Source organism: Purpureocillium takamizusanense, chromosome 7 (assembly GCF_022605165.1).
Source record: "Purpureocillium takamizusanense chromosome 7, complete sequence".
NCBI lineage: Eukaryota > Fungi > Ascomycota > Sordariomycetes > Hypocreales > Ophiocordycipitaceae > Purpureocillium > Purpureocillium takamizusanense.
In genome coordinates, this window is record NC_063074.1 from 1,395,182 (window position 1) to 1,408,345 (window position 13,164).

Consider the following 13,164-nt stretch of genomic DNA (forward strand, 5'->3'; position numbering starts at 1 on the left):
AACCAGTTAGTGAGCGTCTCCTCGTGCCAGCCTCTGTCTCCACGCAAGAAACCCATCTTGAACGCTCCTGCAGAATGCCCCAAGGGATAACGCCGCACAAATGCTTCATCAATAACGCGGAAATCCCAAAGCAGCGCACGGTGTGTCGACCCCCACGTTCAGCCGGCCTGGTTGCGGGCCTCGGCCTCGGCGGCGGCCTTGTGCCAGTCCGTCCTGAGGAGGTACGTGTACTCGATCAGAGATACTCTATAGCCAGAGAGTTAGCCTCTTCCCTTGACGTGAGAAAATAACCATCTTCACTTACACGATGAGTCCAACCGTGACACCGCTCCAGAGGCCTTCTAGCTGCCAGTCGAGGCCAAAGGTCAAGCCGAGCGAAATTGGGAGAGAGATGACGTAGTAGGCGATGAGGTTAGCGGGTCCGCCAATCGACTGCTTGCCTATGCCGCGCAGCAGGCCGTGTGCTCCGGCGCTGAGGCCATCGAATACTTGCATCACGGCAACAAGGGGCAGGACTTGAGCAACCAGGGCAATGACCTCGTCGTCGTTGGTGAAGAGAATCGGTAGGTGATATCGAAGCGTGCTATAAAGAACGAGGTTGAAGACGCCAAGGAGGCACGCGGCGACAAAGGTCTGTAGCAGGGTCAGCAAGCGCGCAAGGAACACATCTACTTGTAAGGTGCGGCATGCACGTACCACTCTAGCCGTTATCTTGGCCGCGTCGACCAGACCCGCTCCAATGAGGTTGGCGACTCGCGTAGACGCAGCAATCGACATTGGGAATGGGATCTGAAAAGAGATGGTGGTGAGGGTCGCGAGCACACTCTGGGCCGCCAGATACTGGGTGCCCAGGCGGCTGGAGAGGAGCGTCACAATCTCAAAGGCCAGCCACTCGGCCTCGACCATGACCATGCCAGGCAGTGCCAGGCGAATCATGACCCACCAGTTGGTGAAAGCCCGCTTGCTGAAGCCTCCCCAGCACTGCTGGCCGTCCACGAACCTGACGTACAGGAACAGAAGAACTGGCAGGAGATTCTCGGTAATGGCTACGGCGGTGGGGGCGCCGACGAAGCCAAGGCCTAGCCTCCAGACCAGAAGCCAGTTGATGAAGATGTTGATGGGCGCGGCGACGAGCAGAATGTACGTCGTGGCCCTGAAGAGGCCCTGAGCCTGCAGAAACCGCTTACCGGTCTCGAAGAGGATGATGCCGGGGATGCCGAAGATCATGACCTTGAGGTAGAGGCTGGCGAGCCGGGCCGACTCGGGGTCGGGCACAATGTGGACGAGGATGCTCTCGGAAAACAGCCAAAGCACGGCCACAGGACCCGAGAGGCACAGGAGGAAGGTTGCCATGCGCTGGCATTGCAGGCCGACGAGGTGCTTGTGTCCAGACCCGTAGGCTTGAGCGCAGAGAGTATCCAGGCTCGTGGCCAGACCTTGGAAGGGCGCCAGACACGAGACGGCGGCGGACATGTTGGCGAGCGACACGGCTCCCAGCTCCACGGTGCCGATCCGGCCGACGGCGAAGATGCTGGCCACGTTGATGGAGTACTGGAGGAAGAAGGTGGCGATCAATGGCGCCGAGTACGACACGATGGTCTTGGCCTCACGCTGCCAGGTGGTACGGAGCCGGCCAGACGCAACGGCACCCTCCCACTGCTCCTCGAGCCGCTCGTCCGCGGATCCAGAGTCGCCGTCGGGGGCATACTCACGAACGTGAGCGCCATGCAGGAGTGGCGACGTCTCTGTCGGTCGTCGAGCAGCAGCTTCGGCGTCCTCTTCGTCGGTAGGCGGCAGCTTGGTGCTGAAAAAGCGACGGTAGATGCGTGCCCCGAGACCAGGCCTCTTCTTGGGATCGGCGGCATGCTTCGGCGGCAGGACGTGGTTGTCCCTCAGCAGGCTCCTCTCGGCGTTGCGTGACTGCTTCCGCTCCAGAGGGGTCAGGATGGGCTCGTCGATGGGCTGGTTGAAGACGGGCCGGGCGCCGCCGTATGCCACGCCGCTTGGACGTCGATACATGCCGTGGCCGTGAGTGGGGAAGCCGGGATCGCAGAAGTCGTCGTCCTCGGGGTGGTTGGCGTCGTCCTCGGAGCATGCGGCGATGTCATCGGCCAGGGCCTGCTCGGCCAAGGGCGAGCTCGAGAGCATCTGGTGCGGTCGAGAGGTGGACCGCCTGTTGCCGCGACCCTTGGGCGAAGCAATGGTCCGGCCGCGATCCATGATGGTGGACGGTGGCGAGGCGGGAGGTCAGGCCGTGTCTGTGTGTGAGCGAGGTTGGGATGGCCTTATGGCCGAGCTGTTCGAGGCTCTTGTTGCAGTGAAGAGACGGTTCAAGCGAGATGAGGAGGTTGTACGGGCCGATGAGTGGCGACACGGCGATCGGCAAAGTCCAAAGTACAAGCAAGAAACTGTCGCCCCGTGAGTAACCAAGTCCAATGAAAAAAAACATCCGCCAAAGGATATTCAAGATGTTTCCAATTCAAGTGGCGACTGCACTGCGTCCAACATGGCCAAAGTGTATCCAATGTCGCGGCTCACAGCGGTAGTCGCTGGGCCTGTCAATTGAGTGACCCGGGTTCAAGAAGATGAATTTCGTGGGAGGAGTGAGGAGAGGGCGCCGGCCAGCGACACAGACAGAAATCGTGAGTGGATGGATGGAGGGACATGACTTGGAGAAAAAAAAAGAGTCATACGGTGGGACCTTGAAAGTGGAAGTTGCAGAGAGATCTGCCTGCCGTGAACCAAAATGCTGGGGTGGCGGCGCCAACCTAAACCTCCAAACTTGATTAGGCCTATAAAGGCATCCGTCCGGCCACCCACAGTGGGCACCCGCAGTGGCGTGCAGCATCCGTTTCGTCTTCTCGGCGTCCCGCGCCCCCCGTCGTGAATAATGTGTATCACCAGGGAGCCAGACATGCAGCAGCGGCTCGTCAATGTTGCCTGACGACGAACATCATCGTCACCATCATCATTTCCCAACGCCTCCCTTCGACGCCAATGCTGATCGCCTCGTGTCCCAAACACGCCCTTGACCCGAGTCAGACCCGTCCCAGCTATCCGGCTCACCGCTGCTGCCGGCCAGCCTGCGACGACGACGCTGACGACGCCGCCCTGCCTCTCTGCGCGCGCCCTTCACGAGCAAAGCCGTAGCCCTGTCACCGTCGATGCAGGTCGCCAATCGAGGCTTTTGCCGAACTCGCTCTCCAGGACACGTGTTTCCCCGTGCCTCATTTCGCCTTGCCTCGTGTGAGGCGACCAACCTGACCGTGTCGCGGTGCCTTCTCCGGACTCCCAAAGCAACCCCATGCGATGTTAGCAGGTCGTCATGCGACGTCAAGGTATACGTTTCGCGGGTACAGCGCTGGGCACGAGCGCATGCCGTCGATTGGATGCAACCAGCCGCCATTGACAGGTCCTGGGAGCCCAGCTCATATTCCCCCGCCATGCAGTCCATCCCACGACATGCTGTGCTTCATCCCTCCGCTGTACTCCGTACCTCGTACGACGTTGCAGTTCTGCGTCTCTGACACCCGACCCGCCAGACCCTTGTTAATCTCGCGGCCTCTAGCCGTCCCAAGTCCGCCCAAAGTGGTCGGGTGTCGTGTGAGCCACGGTAGGAACCCAAGGCTCCTCGTCGGGCCCATAACGCTGCAGGGGCAAGCTGTACGGCACTCGAAGACCGATGACGGGACCCTTTTCGAGATTCTTGTTGCCGCCAACAGCTGGTGTGTCCGTCTTGAATGTGCTCGCCATGACGCTGCTCTCACCGTACAACGCCGGCCAGGTCACCACGCCAATCTCCCACGAGGCGATCCGCATCTCCCCGTTCGACCTGGCAGCATCACCCCAGGCCTGCTTAGAGAGGTTTGCAGACGTGAGAATCGCCCAATCCAGCGACCCGCGGCTGTTGTACCGAATGTACGTCTTGATGTGCGGCGCTGCCCGGTTTCGACCGCCATCCCACAGCTTGTGCTCCTGGGGCAAGCTCCTTCCCCCTTCGCTGTCATTCGCCCAGTGATACAACATGGGCCTTAGATACTGCAACTGCTTGACCTGCTGCGGTGATTGGATCTTGGTGTGTATGGAGGCCCCTGAGGCGTATCCGTCCAGAGACCGCCTGATCTCATCCGCAGTCGGGAAAACGACGCTGAACTTTGGTCTCTTGGAGAGCTGCTGGGATTTGGTGCTGGAAAGAGGGTCGAACAACGTCTTCTGGAGCCAGTCGTCCTTGCTGCCGAGGGTCGCAATAGATGACACTTGCACCACAATGTTCGCGTCGCCCTCGGCGCACGGTATCGTTCGTAAACACTTCTTAAGGGCCGCCCACCCCCAGGCGGTTTCCGACTCGTCATGCACGTTGTGTGTGCCAGGGACGCTTGCAACCAGGGCGGCTTTGATTTGGGAGAAATCATACTCGGCGAGCGCGTCCACGAGGGGTTTGCAAGTTGGTATGCGGCGGTCGTAGGAGCTTAGATAGCTGAGCAAGTCAAATTTAAATCTCTCACTCGTCCCCCATGGTGCTGAATGCGAACCGCGTGAGCTGTTGCCTGCCCCTGCCAGTTTCGGGAGCGGTGGGGAGCTCCAAACTCCATTCGTCATGTTGGTCCAGTCCTTGGCGATCATGTTTGCAGTGTGAATGATGACCTGCGCCGTGTCGTCGTGGCGAAACAGAATCATCATCTTGGAGTGATGGGTCCCAAACATCTCGGGCATGGGTGCGACGTGAAGCTGGAGGTTGTCGAACTTGGACGCCTCTTGCTGCGGCCATCAGTGAGGAGATGCCTTGCGAGTCACAGACGGGCACTTACAGCAAGGATGAGTCTGTTTGTGTCCTCGCGTTTCCAGAATCCATGCACCACGTGGACCTTGACGAGGTGCTTGGTGTCCAGGTCGAAGGCGCTCATGAGAAAGTCCAGGTCATGAAGAAAGTTGAACTCCCAGCATTCCCCGATGAGCGGATCGCCCAAGAGGTCCTTGAGGGACACGGCGTCACCGTTGAGCTCTTCGGGGAGGTCGCGGATCCATGTCAACTGCCATGGCGAGGGGAGCACTCGCCGTGCGCGACCTTGAGGCGCTCGTGGGGGTGTGATGGGTCGCGACAGGGACCGTGGCGTGATGCGTTCATCGGGCTCGTCGACTCGCTGTCGTTTAGAAGGGCGCTCCATGGTCCCTTGATCAAGGGTTCGGATCTCGAGGGGGAGACCGAGGTGGGACAGGGTCGGGATCAGGCGGAAGGACGTTACCATCTGGAACATCCAGGGACCAGGAGGGTCTGCCGATCTATTCAACGGTGCACCTGGCCCAAGGCGGGTGGGCTGGATATAGGTCCACGGATGATGAGGTCAATGCAGCGAGAGACGTGTAAGGCTAGGACCCGTGGCGTGGCATGTTGCGCACGTTGTGAGCTTGGTGAGGACGAGTTTGCCGGGCTTGGTGAGTTGGGGCGATTACCTTTGGTAGGTATGAAGTAGAACTAGCACGGCAGCTGCCAGCTCTGTCGCAGCTGCCCAGGCCAGCGCATTGTAAAATGGCTTGCAATTGGAAGGCCAGTGGAGGCTGGCGAGGCCCATCCCCCATCTCGGCACTGTTTACCTTGTGCAGATGCCCACAAGGCCAGCCGGCTGCCTTTCACACTCTATACGTAGTTACTAAACGGAACCCGCACTAGGTACGGCGAATGGGTCATTTCTACAGGCGATTTTAGGGCGCCGGGAGCATCCGCCAGCAACCTGGAACCGAAACCCGGGCCCCCCGGCGTAGGGGAACCACGCACCGCGACGCAGTCACAAGGCCGCAAACTCCCTCATGGCCAGCTCTTTCATGGGGCATGCAAGCCTGCGAGTCGCGTACTTCGTACTTTGTGCCAAATGCTTCACGTACGTACAGTATACGTACGAAATACGCGACCAAGTTGGCCCTTGCATTCAATATGCAGCAGCAAGGGTGCAGCAATTTAGCAAAACTCTTGTGATGAGGCCGCTCACATGCCCTTCATCGATGCTTTTCATGCTCTTGATGCCGTCCCTCCCTTGGCGCTCAGGCGGCATTGGGGCCACCAACGGCCCTGGGCGGCCGTCGATCTGACGCGGCATTACATGGGGCGTTTGCATGAAACACCGTGATGATGTGCGCGCGCGCTCGTCCGCCGGCTTATGCAACGGATTTCGGCCTGCTTGTCGATACGGCTTCAGCTGGAGGTTGCCCGCCAGCGGGACGGGCAAGCACGACTTGGTTCGTCGTCTATCACTTTGTGGGATGGATGCTTCATCCAAGAACCGACCCAGACCTGCTATTGACGGCATGTGGCTAAGGCGAGTGGCTGGTGACATAGTCCCCCCCCCCCCCTTGCCCGCCTTGCCCGCCATCAATGGTGGAACTCGTCGAGTCCACTCTCCTCCCTGCTCCCACCAGCTCCAGGGAGGCGGGCATGCCATGGGCGCTAATCTTAGTTTTAGCGGTCCATGGAAGTGTGGCGCAACGCCCCAACTACGCTGCGCACCGCACCTACGGAAAAGGTGGCTTCCTTCGTCAATGCCGTTGCTTGGCCTCCTGCTTCCTCGACGCAGCCTGTTCGTTTCCCTTTTCGCCTTGCTTGCCCTCGCCTCGCCAATCCATTCATCAACGCCCGACTCCAACGGCCACAACATCTCCCCGCCGAACACTCGGAGCCTCGCCTGGCAGCGGGTTTGCGGCCTCTTTCCATTCATCCATGTCGCCATAGACAGTACCAGCACCCCTTACCAGCCAGACCAGACCCTCGCCTCCTTCCAACGCCAGGCGTGTCGTGTCGCACGTACCACCTCCTGAGCGAAATCTCCTACCGACCGGGCGTGCTCCCATCGACTTGTTTGTCACAGTATACGCGTCCGTCCGGTCCAGACGGCCGTACACAAAAAGCCGCCGCCCTCTGCGAAACGTTGCGCGCCGTCGTGCCGCCTGCCATTCGCCGTCGCATCACCCTGCTCTGCGCCGAATCGAATTTCCTTCCGCGGGCTGGCTGCAGTCTTTCCTGATCGCTTGCCTGGTCTCCCTGCACCAGGCGAGGTGCAACATCGCCCACGATGAGGCCACATGCCCTCGCACTCCTCGCCGGGCTCGCGACCCTGGGCCAGGCGCAGTCTCTGGGGGAACGTGATCCCGACAAGGAGGGCACCACCTTCAATGGACTCTCCGTCCCGCCGCTGCTGGAGCTCACGCCCGCCAACTGGGACAAGGAGATTGCGCAGTCGCGCTGGATGCTGGTCAAGCACTATAGGTATGTCGCGAAGCCTGCCTGCCTGCCTGTCTGCCACGGGCAAATGCCTGCCGCTCATGGCTAACCCGACGGCAGCCCGTACTGCCCCCACTGCATGGCTTTTGCTCCCACGTACCAGACCCTCTATGAGTACTACTACACGTCGAAACCCGCCGAGGACACCTCCTTCATCAAGTACTACGACTTCCGCTTCGCCACCATAAATTGTGTCGCCTACTCCGATCTCTGCCAGGAACACGACGTGCAGTCATACCCAACGACGGTCTTGTACGAGAATGGTGTCAGCAGCGAGTTCGTCCGGGGTGCCAAGGACATGGACGAAGTTAGCCAGATGGTCGAACACGCCCTTGAGAAGACGCATCCTGGTTCGTGGCCCAAAGACGCCGTTCTGCCCAAGCCTGGCGACACCACCGGCCCCAAGGTTGCCGCCGGCACCAAGGCATCCGAGGAGCTGGTTGACCCGGCCAAGAAGCCTTCTTCTGACAACCCGACGGAGAAGAACGACAAGGCCAAGGCTGCTGGCACCGAGAAGTCGAGCCCAGCCTTTGGCAGCGACTGGAAGGTGTCCACGTCTGGCGACAAGGAGAAGGCCAAGGGCAAGGAACCCAAGAAGCCCGTGGCCACGCACAACCCCGACGGCGCCTCGGTTGCCCTGACGGCAGAGAGCTTCCAGAGGCTCGTGACTCTGAGCCAGGACCCGTGGCTCATCAAGTTCTATGCCCCTTGGTGCCCGCACTGCCAAGCCATGGCTCCCACCTGGCAGCAGCTCGCCAAGACCATGCGTGGCAAGCTCAACGTCGGCGAGGTCAATTGCGACAAGGAGTCGCGCCTGTGCAAGGACGTCGGGGCGCGATCGTACCCGACCATCATGTTCTTCAAGGGCGCGGACCGCGCCGAGTACACCGGGCTTCGGGGCCTCGGCGACTTTGTTCAGTACGCCGACAAGGCGGTGGATCTGGCCAGCGGCGTCCCCGACGTGGACGCCGAGTCGTTCAAGGAGCTCGAGCAAAAGGAAGAGGTCATCTTCGTCTACTTCTACGACCATGCCACGACGAGCGAGGACTTTAGGGCCCTCGAGAGACTGCCCCTGGGCCTCATCGGCCACGCCAAGCTCGTCAAGACCAAGGACCCCAAGATGTTCAGCAGGTTCAAGATTACGACCTGGCCCAGGCTGTTGGTTTCTCGCGAAGGCCGCCCCACGTACTACGCACCCTTGACGCCCAACGAGATGCGGGACGTCAACGGCGTGCTCGAGTGGATGAGGTCCGTGTGGCTGCCTCTTGTCCCCGAGCTGAACCCGTCCAACACGCGCCAAATCTTTGACGGCAAGATTGTGGCTTTGGGCATCCTCAACCACAAGGACAAGGACGCCTTTGCGACGTCGCTGCGGGAAATGAAGAGCGCGGCGAACGAGTGGATGGACAGGCAGATCCAGGAGTTCCAGCTTGAGAGGAAGAAGCTCCGGGACTCGAAGCAGATGAGGATCGAGGAGGCAGAAGATCGCGGCGACCAGCGCGCGTTGCGTGCGGCTAAGGCGATTCGCATCGACATGGGCAGCGCCGGTCGTAAGGAGGTGGCGTTTGCCTGGGTCGACGGCACGTACTGGCAGCGCTGGATCCGCACCACCTATGGCATTGACGTCAAGGACGGTGAGCGCATCATTATCAACGACGAAGACGTAAGTGGCCTCGGGCAGACTCAATGCTTTATCAGCATAAGCTAACAAGACGTGAAGAATCGGAGATACTGGGATAACACGGTCACGGGCAACTACATCCTTGTCAGCCGGACGTCCATCATGGAGACGCTCGACAAAATTGTTTACGGCCCGCACGTCATCAAGCACAAGCTCACCATTTCGGCCATTGAGAAGGTTTTCTTCGACATGCGGGTGGCCTTCTCGGAGCACCCCTATCTCTCGTTTGGCTGCGTGGCGGGCATTGCGTTCGGGCTGTACTCTTGGTTGCGGGGCCGCAGCCGTAGACGCGGCGGCCACTTTCGGCTGGACGACACCATGGGCATCAAAGAGCTGAAGGAGGGCCTGCTGGGCGTCAATGGTAATCAGAAGGCGGATTGAGGGAGGCGAGCAGTTTTACAGCAAGAGACGGAAGCATGATTCATCAGCAAACAGCGGCCGGGATTTTGGCAGATTACTACAGGGACGGACGACGGCGGATACGGTCGTTTGGCCTCGTTTTCGGTTGAAGAATGCGCGGGTGAGGACACTGGACCTCTTCATGCATGGCCCTAGGGGAAGATGCGTCTTATGTCGGCCCGACCACGTGTTGGATTTCTCTCCCTCTCCCTCTCTCCGACACCCCGCTCGCGAGAGGAGTCAGCCAGTGGATTTGCTCGGCCGCGGGTTAAGCGAGAGGATTTTGCGGCGCGTCTGCGGAAAGTGAGAGGGGACACGGAGTTCCGGGGTTCGTCCAAGACTATGGCTTTTTACGCCTGCACATGGCATTGACAGTGGTGGAAACGCGGGCTTGTTTGCATAGGTTAATCTACCCATTTTCGATGATGCGGGCTGCGCGACTGTTGATCTGGTACTTGACTTGACACGACGACGGTGATGCTGACTGATAGGTACAGTCAAAACGAGCGCCGGGTTCCGAGTGACATGCTTGATTGATTACGTCGAGGGGTCTCTCGACAAGTGTTCAATGCCTCCCAACGGATAAATGTCCACGTTTGGTGCTCCAAGGCGGCTACATATATATACATGAACAGCATCAGCATGCCTGCCTGCCTGCCTGTCTGCCTCCTTCAGCCAGAACCTTGCTTCTTTGTCACATAATATAGGAAGAAATCAGACGAATCACCAACCACCCGCTGCGGACCGACCACCTGGCCCGGTACGCACTTAACAGCAAAACCCCTTGCCGAAGCGGCTGTCGCCGGCGTCGATGCGAAAGTGCTTGGACTTTGTGAGGTTGTTGCGACGGTCGACCCAGCGGCGCTTGCGGGCCTCGATCCTGTGCTGCGCCCGGTCGCCCGCGATGCGCAGCCGGGACAGCTGCGCGGCGAGGATGGCCTCGTTGCTGCGCACGAGCTGCTGTCCGCCAGAACCACCACCGCTGCCGCGTTGCGCGACCTCGAGACCCGGGGGAGAAGTGGAGGAGGAGGAAGGGGCAGCAGCAGCAGCAGCAGCAGCAGCAGCAGCAGCAGTCGAGCCTCTTGACGCTTGCTGAGGAAGCGAATCGCGCTCCTTGTCTGATGGCGGGGCCTGGCGGCGGGAGGGCGCGCGGGGCTCCTGGTGGGAGTCGGCGGGGTTGCGGCGCTGGGCGACGAGCTTCCCCGAAGGCAGGCGGACGGCCATGCCGCTGTTGGCATTGTTGTTGTTGTTGTCGTCGCCGCCGCCGGCAGCGGCAGCACCAGCCAGGCGCTGCATCTGCTCGACGGCAGCGTCAGGCTGGCGAGGCATGTCGTAAAAGTCCTCGGTGTCGGGGGAGACGTCGAAGCGGCAGTGGCCGCGGGCGAGCATGTGCTGGCGGGCGCCCTCGACGGTGGCCTTGCGGGCGCCGCAGCTGATGCACTCGCGGTAGCCGTGGATGATGAAGTGCAGGTACCCGACGACGGTGTCGAGGTCGACGGTCAGCAGGTCCGGGAAGGGGACGGCGAAGCCGTGCGCGGTGGACATGTGCGCGAGGTTGGCGGCGAGGGTGGGCGGGGAGGAGGCGCGGTGGGCGCAGAAGAGGCACTCGCTGGGGATGAAGTCTGGGACAGGCGCTTCTTCTTCTTCTTCGTCGTCGTCTTCGTCTTCGTCATCTTCCACGTCCTCCTCCTCATCTTGGTCGTCTTCAACCTCCGCCCTCTTCGGTGCGCGTGACGATTTGGAGGGCTTCGCTTGCCCGTCGACGGCTTCTGACGGCGACACAGAGGGCGACTCGACGACGCTCCCCGGCTCCGCTACTTTTACTCGAAGCTTATAGACACTGGGGGCGGAGGCGAACGGCCGCGACGACATCAGCATTGAGAAATGGGGAGGGTCCGGGCATTACCGGTGAAGGAAAAGGAAGAGCAACTCACTGTGCGTCGCTCTTGACGTGCGCGCGCCACGTCTCCGCGCCGCGCAGCTCGACGTCGCAGAGGCGGCAAAGGGACGGGGCCTGCGCGACGGCAAGGCGCGGCTGCTGGTCGACGTCCACCATGCTGGGTCGGTCACTTTGTAGGCGTCCCAGTGTGGAGGATGTCGTGGTGGTGTCGTGAGTGTCGAGGCTCGTGAGGTCGGGTATCGTCATGAGAGAGAGGTGGGGTGTGTGGTGAGTTCTGGTTACTCGATGTCGATGGATTGATTCTTTCACAGGAGTCCAAAGCAAGAGGTTCGTTTACGGTGGGAAGGCGCGACGGGTAAATATACGGCACCGGTCAAGGCCGAGCTCAAAGTCGTCAAGACGGGTTGTTGAAGTGCTTCCCCCACATGCATGCGCACTTGCAGCAGCTGCATCCCATCGCGGCGTTAGAAGATAAACTATGGCGGGGCAGAATCCGGATGATGCGGCGCTAAGATGCGGGTAGTGGATCGACTTGGGTCGTGGTTTCCCCAGACGGTTGCGCCGGTTGGCTGAGCCAAGGCGGAGAAGGTGGTGTAGCCACTATGAGTCGAAATGAGCCGCAGCCTCCGCCTCGTTCTCTCTCTCGCTCACACACTCTCTCGAAACACTCATACACATTCTCTCCCTCTCTTCCTCTCTCCCGCAGTGATGAGTCAAACATCCAGGGCAATGCACAAAGGGCAGGGCGTCATTCTTGCCTGTTCTAGGCGCTAGGCGGTCCCGTGACTCCCGTCCCTACTGTTCCCGTAGCTGCAGACCTCGCCTCTCTCCCAAGCCTATCCTCAGACAGGCCCAGTGAGTTGAACCCCTTCATGGATCCCTCTCTCAAACGTGCAGTCTTGCATTGGGCTGCCGTGAGCACCCAGCGAGTCCCACGACGCCCTGGGGCGTCAAACCACCACTACTTCTCGGCCGTAACCACAATTCTATACACCAACCTTCTTTCCGGCTCACAGGGGAGGACGCGACCTGGTGGTGGGAGAGCGCGAAACTCAACGTGAACCCTGCAATCATCGATTTTTTCCACATTCAAGGCAGGGTCGACAAACTCTGAATGACCGGATTATAGTGTTCAAGTTGACGCCCTATGGATCTGCCAACTTTCAGCTTGAACGTTCAGCCCGCGACTCGTCACGAAAGAGCTGGAAGTTGTCGTCTCGTGAGGCCCGATACTCAACCTTCTCGGCGTTTTGAAAAATAAACCTAACGAGTGACAGACGTCTCATAGCAAACCCACAAATCAGGTTTGATTCCAGGTGTATACCACCGTTAAATGCCCAAAGCTTGGCGCCGACTCGGAGACCGATGATCAAGCTAGGGCACCTCGCCACAACCGCACACTCTGTTTGCTCGCCGGACACCGCTCCCACCGTAGTCATACGTCGCACACTGCTCATGATCATTGTTAGCGTCCATCGTAGGTGTTTGCAATTGGCAGCATTAGGAAGACCAACATGAAATACGGCCCGATTATCCCAAATGACCAGGTCGTCTGTATTCCACCTGATGCGAGCCAGCCTGTATCTGATGGTTTTCCGTGACAAGTCTCTGCAGAAATTCGCAAATGAACATTTTATTCTCCACATCTCCGAAGCCGTCAATGATTTCCAAGTGATGGCCAAAGACAAACAGATTATTCCATTCAGTGACGGGGTTGGTCCTAACGCAAGGATGTAGATCTCGCAGTTCTGGGCTGCAATAAGTCAGCCGGATCATTCGTTTCCTGCAGACGGGATGGTGTCTATTTTTGAGAGCATGTAACAGTGCATTAACTTGAGTACAGTAGTAACGGGAAAAGGGGAAAGAAAACTTGCACCGCACGTGTTCGCAAGAAACTGACGGCCGAGAAGTCGG

General features: G+C 59.6%; 4 protein-coding genes across 5 annotated transcripts; 1 reads left to right on the forward strand and 3 right to left on the reverse strand.

The window, feature by feature from the left end:
* Nucleotides 1–158: 158 nt before the first annotated feature.
* Nucleotides 159–2,220, reverse strand: JDV02_007727 (uncharacterized protein; the record flags this gene model as incomplete). Its single annotated transcript, XM_047989252.1, has 3 exons — nucleotides 159–246; nucleotides 305–633; nucleotides 697–2,220. 3 exons carry the CDS (start codon nucleotides 2,218–2,220, stop codon nucleotides 159–161), a joined length of 1,941 nt encoding a protein of 646 aa, XP_047845251.1.
* Nucleotides 2,221–3,564: 1,344 nt separating this feature from the next.
* Nucleotides 3,565–5,255, reverse strand: JDV02_007728 (uncharacterized protein; the record flags this gene model as incomplete). Its single annotated transcript, XM_047989253.1, has 2 exons — nucleotides 3,565–4,758; nucleotides 4,809–5,255. The coding sequence occupies 2 exons, from the start codon at nucleotides 5,253–5,255 to the stop codon at nucleotides 3,565–3,567; spliced, it is 1,641 nt and encodes a 546-aa protein (XP_047845252.1).
* Nucleotides 5,256–6,486: 1,231 nt separating this feature from the next.
* On the forward strand, nucleotides 6,487–9,787 carry JDV02_007729 (Protein disulfide-isomerase). The gene is made up of 3 exons (XM_047989254.1): nucleotides 6,487–7,255; nucleotides 7,331–8,933; nucleotides 8,991–9,787. The coding sequence occupies exons 1-3, from the start codon at nucleotides 7,062–7,064 to the stop codon at nucleotides 9,330–9,332; spliced, it is 2,139 nt and encodes a 712-aa protein (XP_047845253.1). The 5' UTR covers nucleotides 6,487–7,061; the 3' UTR covers nucleotides 9,333–9,787.
* Nucleotides 9,788–10,102: 315 nt separating this feature from the next.
* Nucleotides 10,103–11,535, reverse strand: JDV02_007730 (uncharacterized protein). 2 transcript variants are annotated; one of them, XM_047989256.1, is made up of 2 exons: nucleotides 11,285–11,535; nucleotides 10,103–11,190 (listed from the first exon to the last, which is right to left on the reverse strand). In XM_047989256.1, the coding sequence occupies exons 1-2, from the start codon at nucleotides 11,494–11,496 to the stop codon at nucleotides 10,119–10,121; spliced, it is 1,284 nt and encodes a 427-aa protein (XP_047845255.1). In that variant the 5' UTR covers nucleotides 11,497–11,535; the 3' UTR covers nucleotides 10,103–10,118. The 2 variants fall into 2 exon arrangements, with proteins under 2 accessions (XP_047845255.1, XP_047845254.1); XM_047989255.1 differs by having other exon boundaries at nucleotides 10,103–11,535.
* Between the last annotated feature and the right edge of the window lie 1,629 nt (nucleotides 11,536–13,164).

What these genes read in the sequence shown, in the direction of transcription:
- JDV02_007729 (XM_047989254.1), top strand. Translation starts at nt 7,062, where the DNA reads ATGAGGCCACATGCCCTCGCACTCCTCGCCGGGCTCGCGACCCTGGGC. An exon ending in ATGCTGGTCAAGCACTATAG is followed by an intron (nt 7,256 to 7,330) that starts GTATGTCGCGAA and finishes ACCCGACGGCAG; the next exon opens with CCCGTACTGCCCCCACTGCA. An exon ending in TCATTATCAACGACGAAGAC is followed by an intron (nt 8,934 to 8,990) that starts GTAAGTGGCCTC and finishes CAAGACGTGAAG; the next exon opens with AATCGGAGATACTGGGATAA.
- JDV02_007730 (XM_047989256.1), bottom strand. Translation starts at nt 11,496, where the DNA reads ATGACGATACCCGACCTCACGAGCCTCGACACTCACGACACCACCACG. An exon ending in CACGTCAAGAGCGACGCACA is followed by an intron (nt 11,191 to 11,284) that starts GTGAGTTGCTCT and finishes CTCCGCCCCCAG; the next exon opens with TGTCTATAAGCTTCGAGTAA.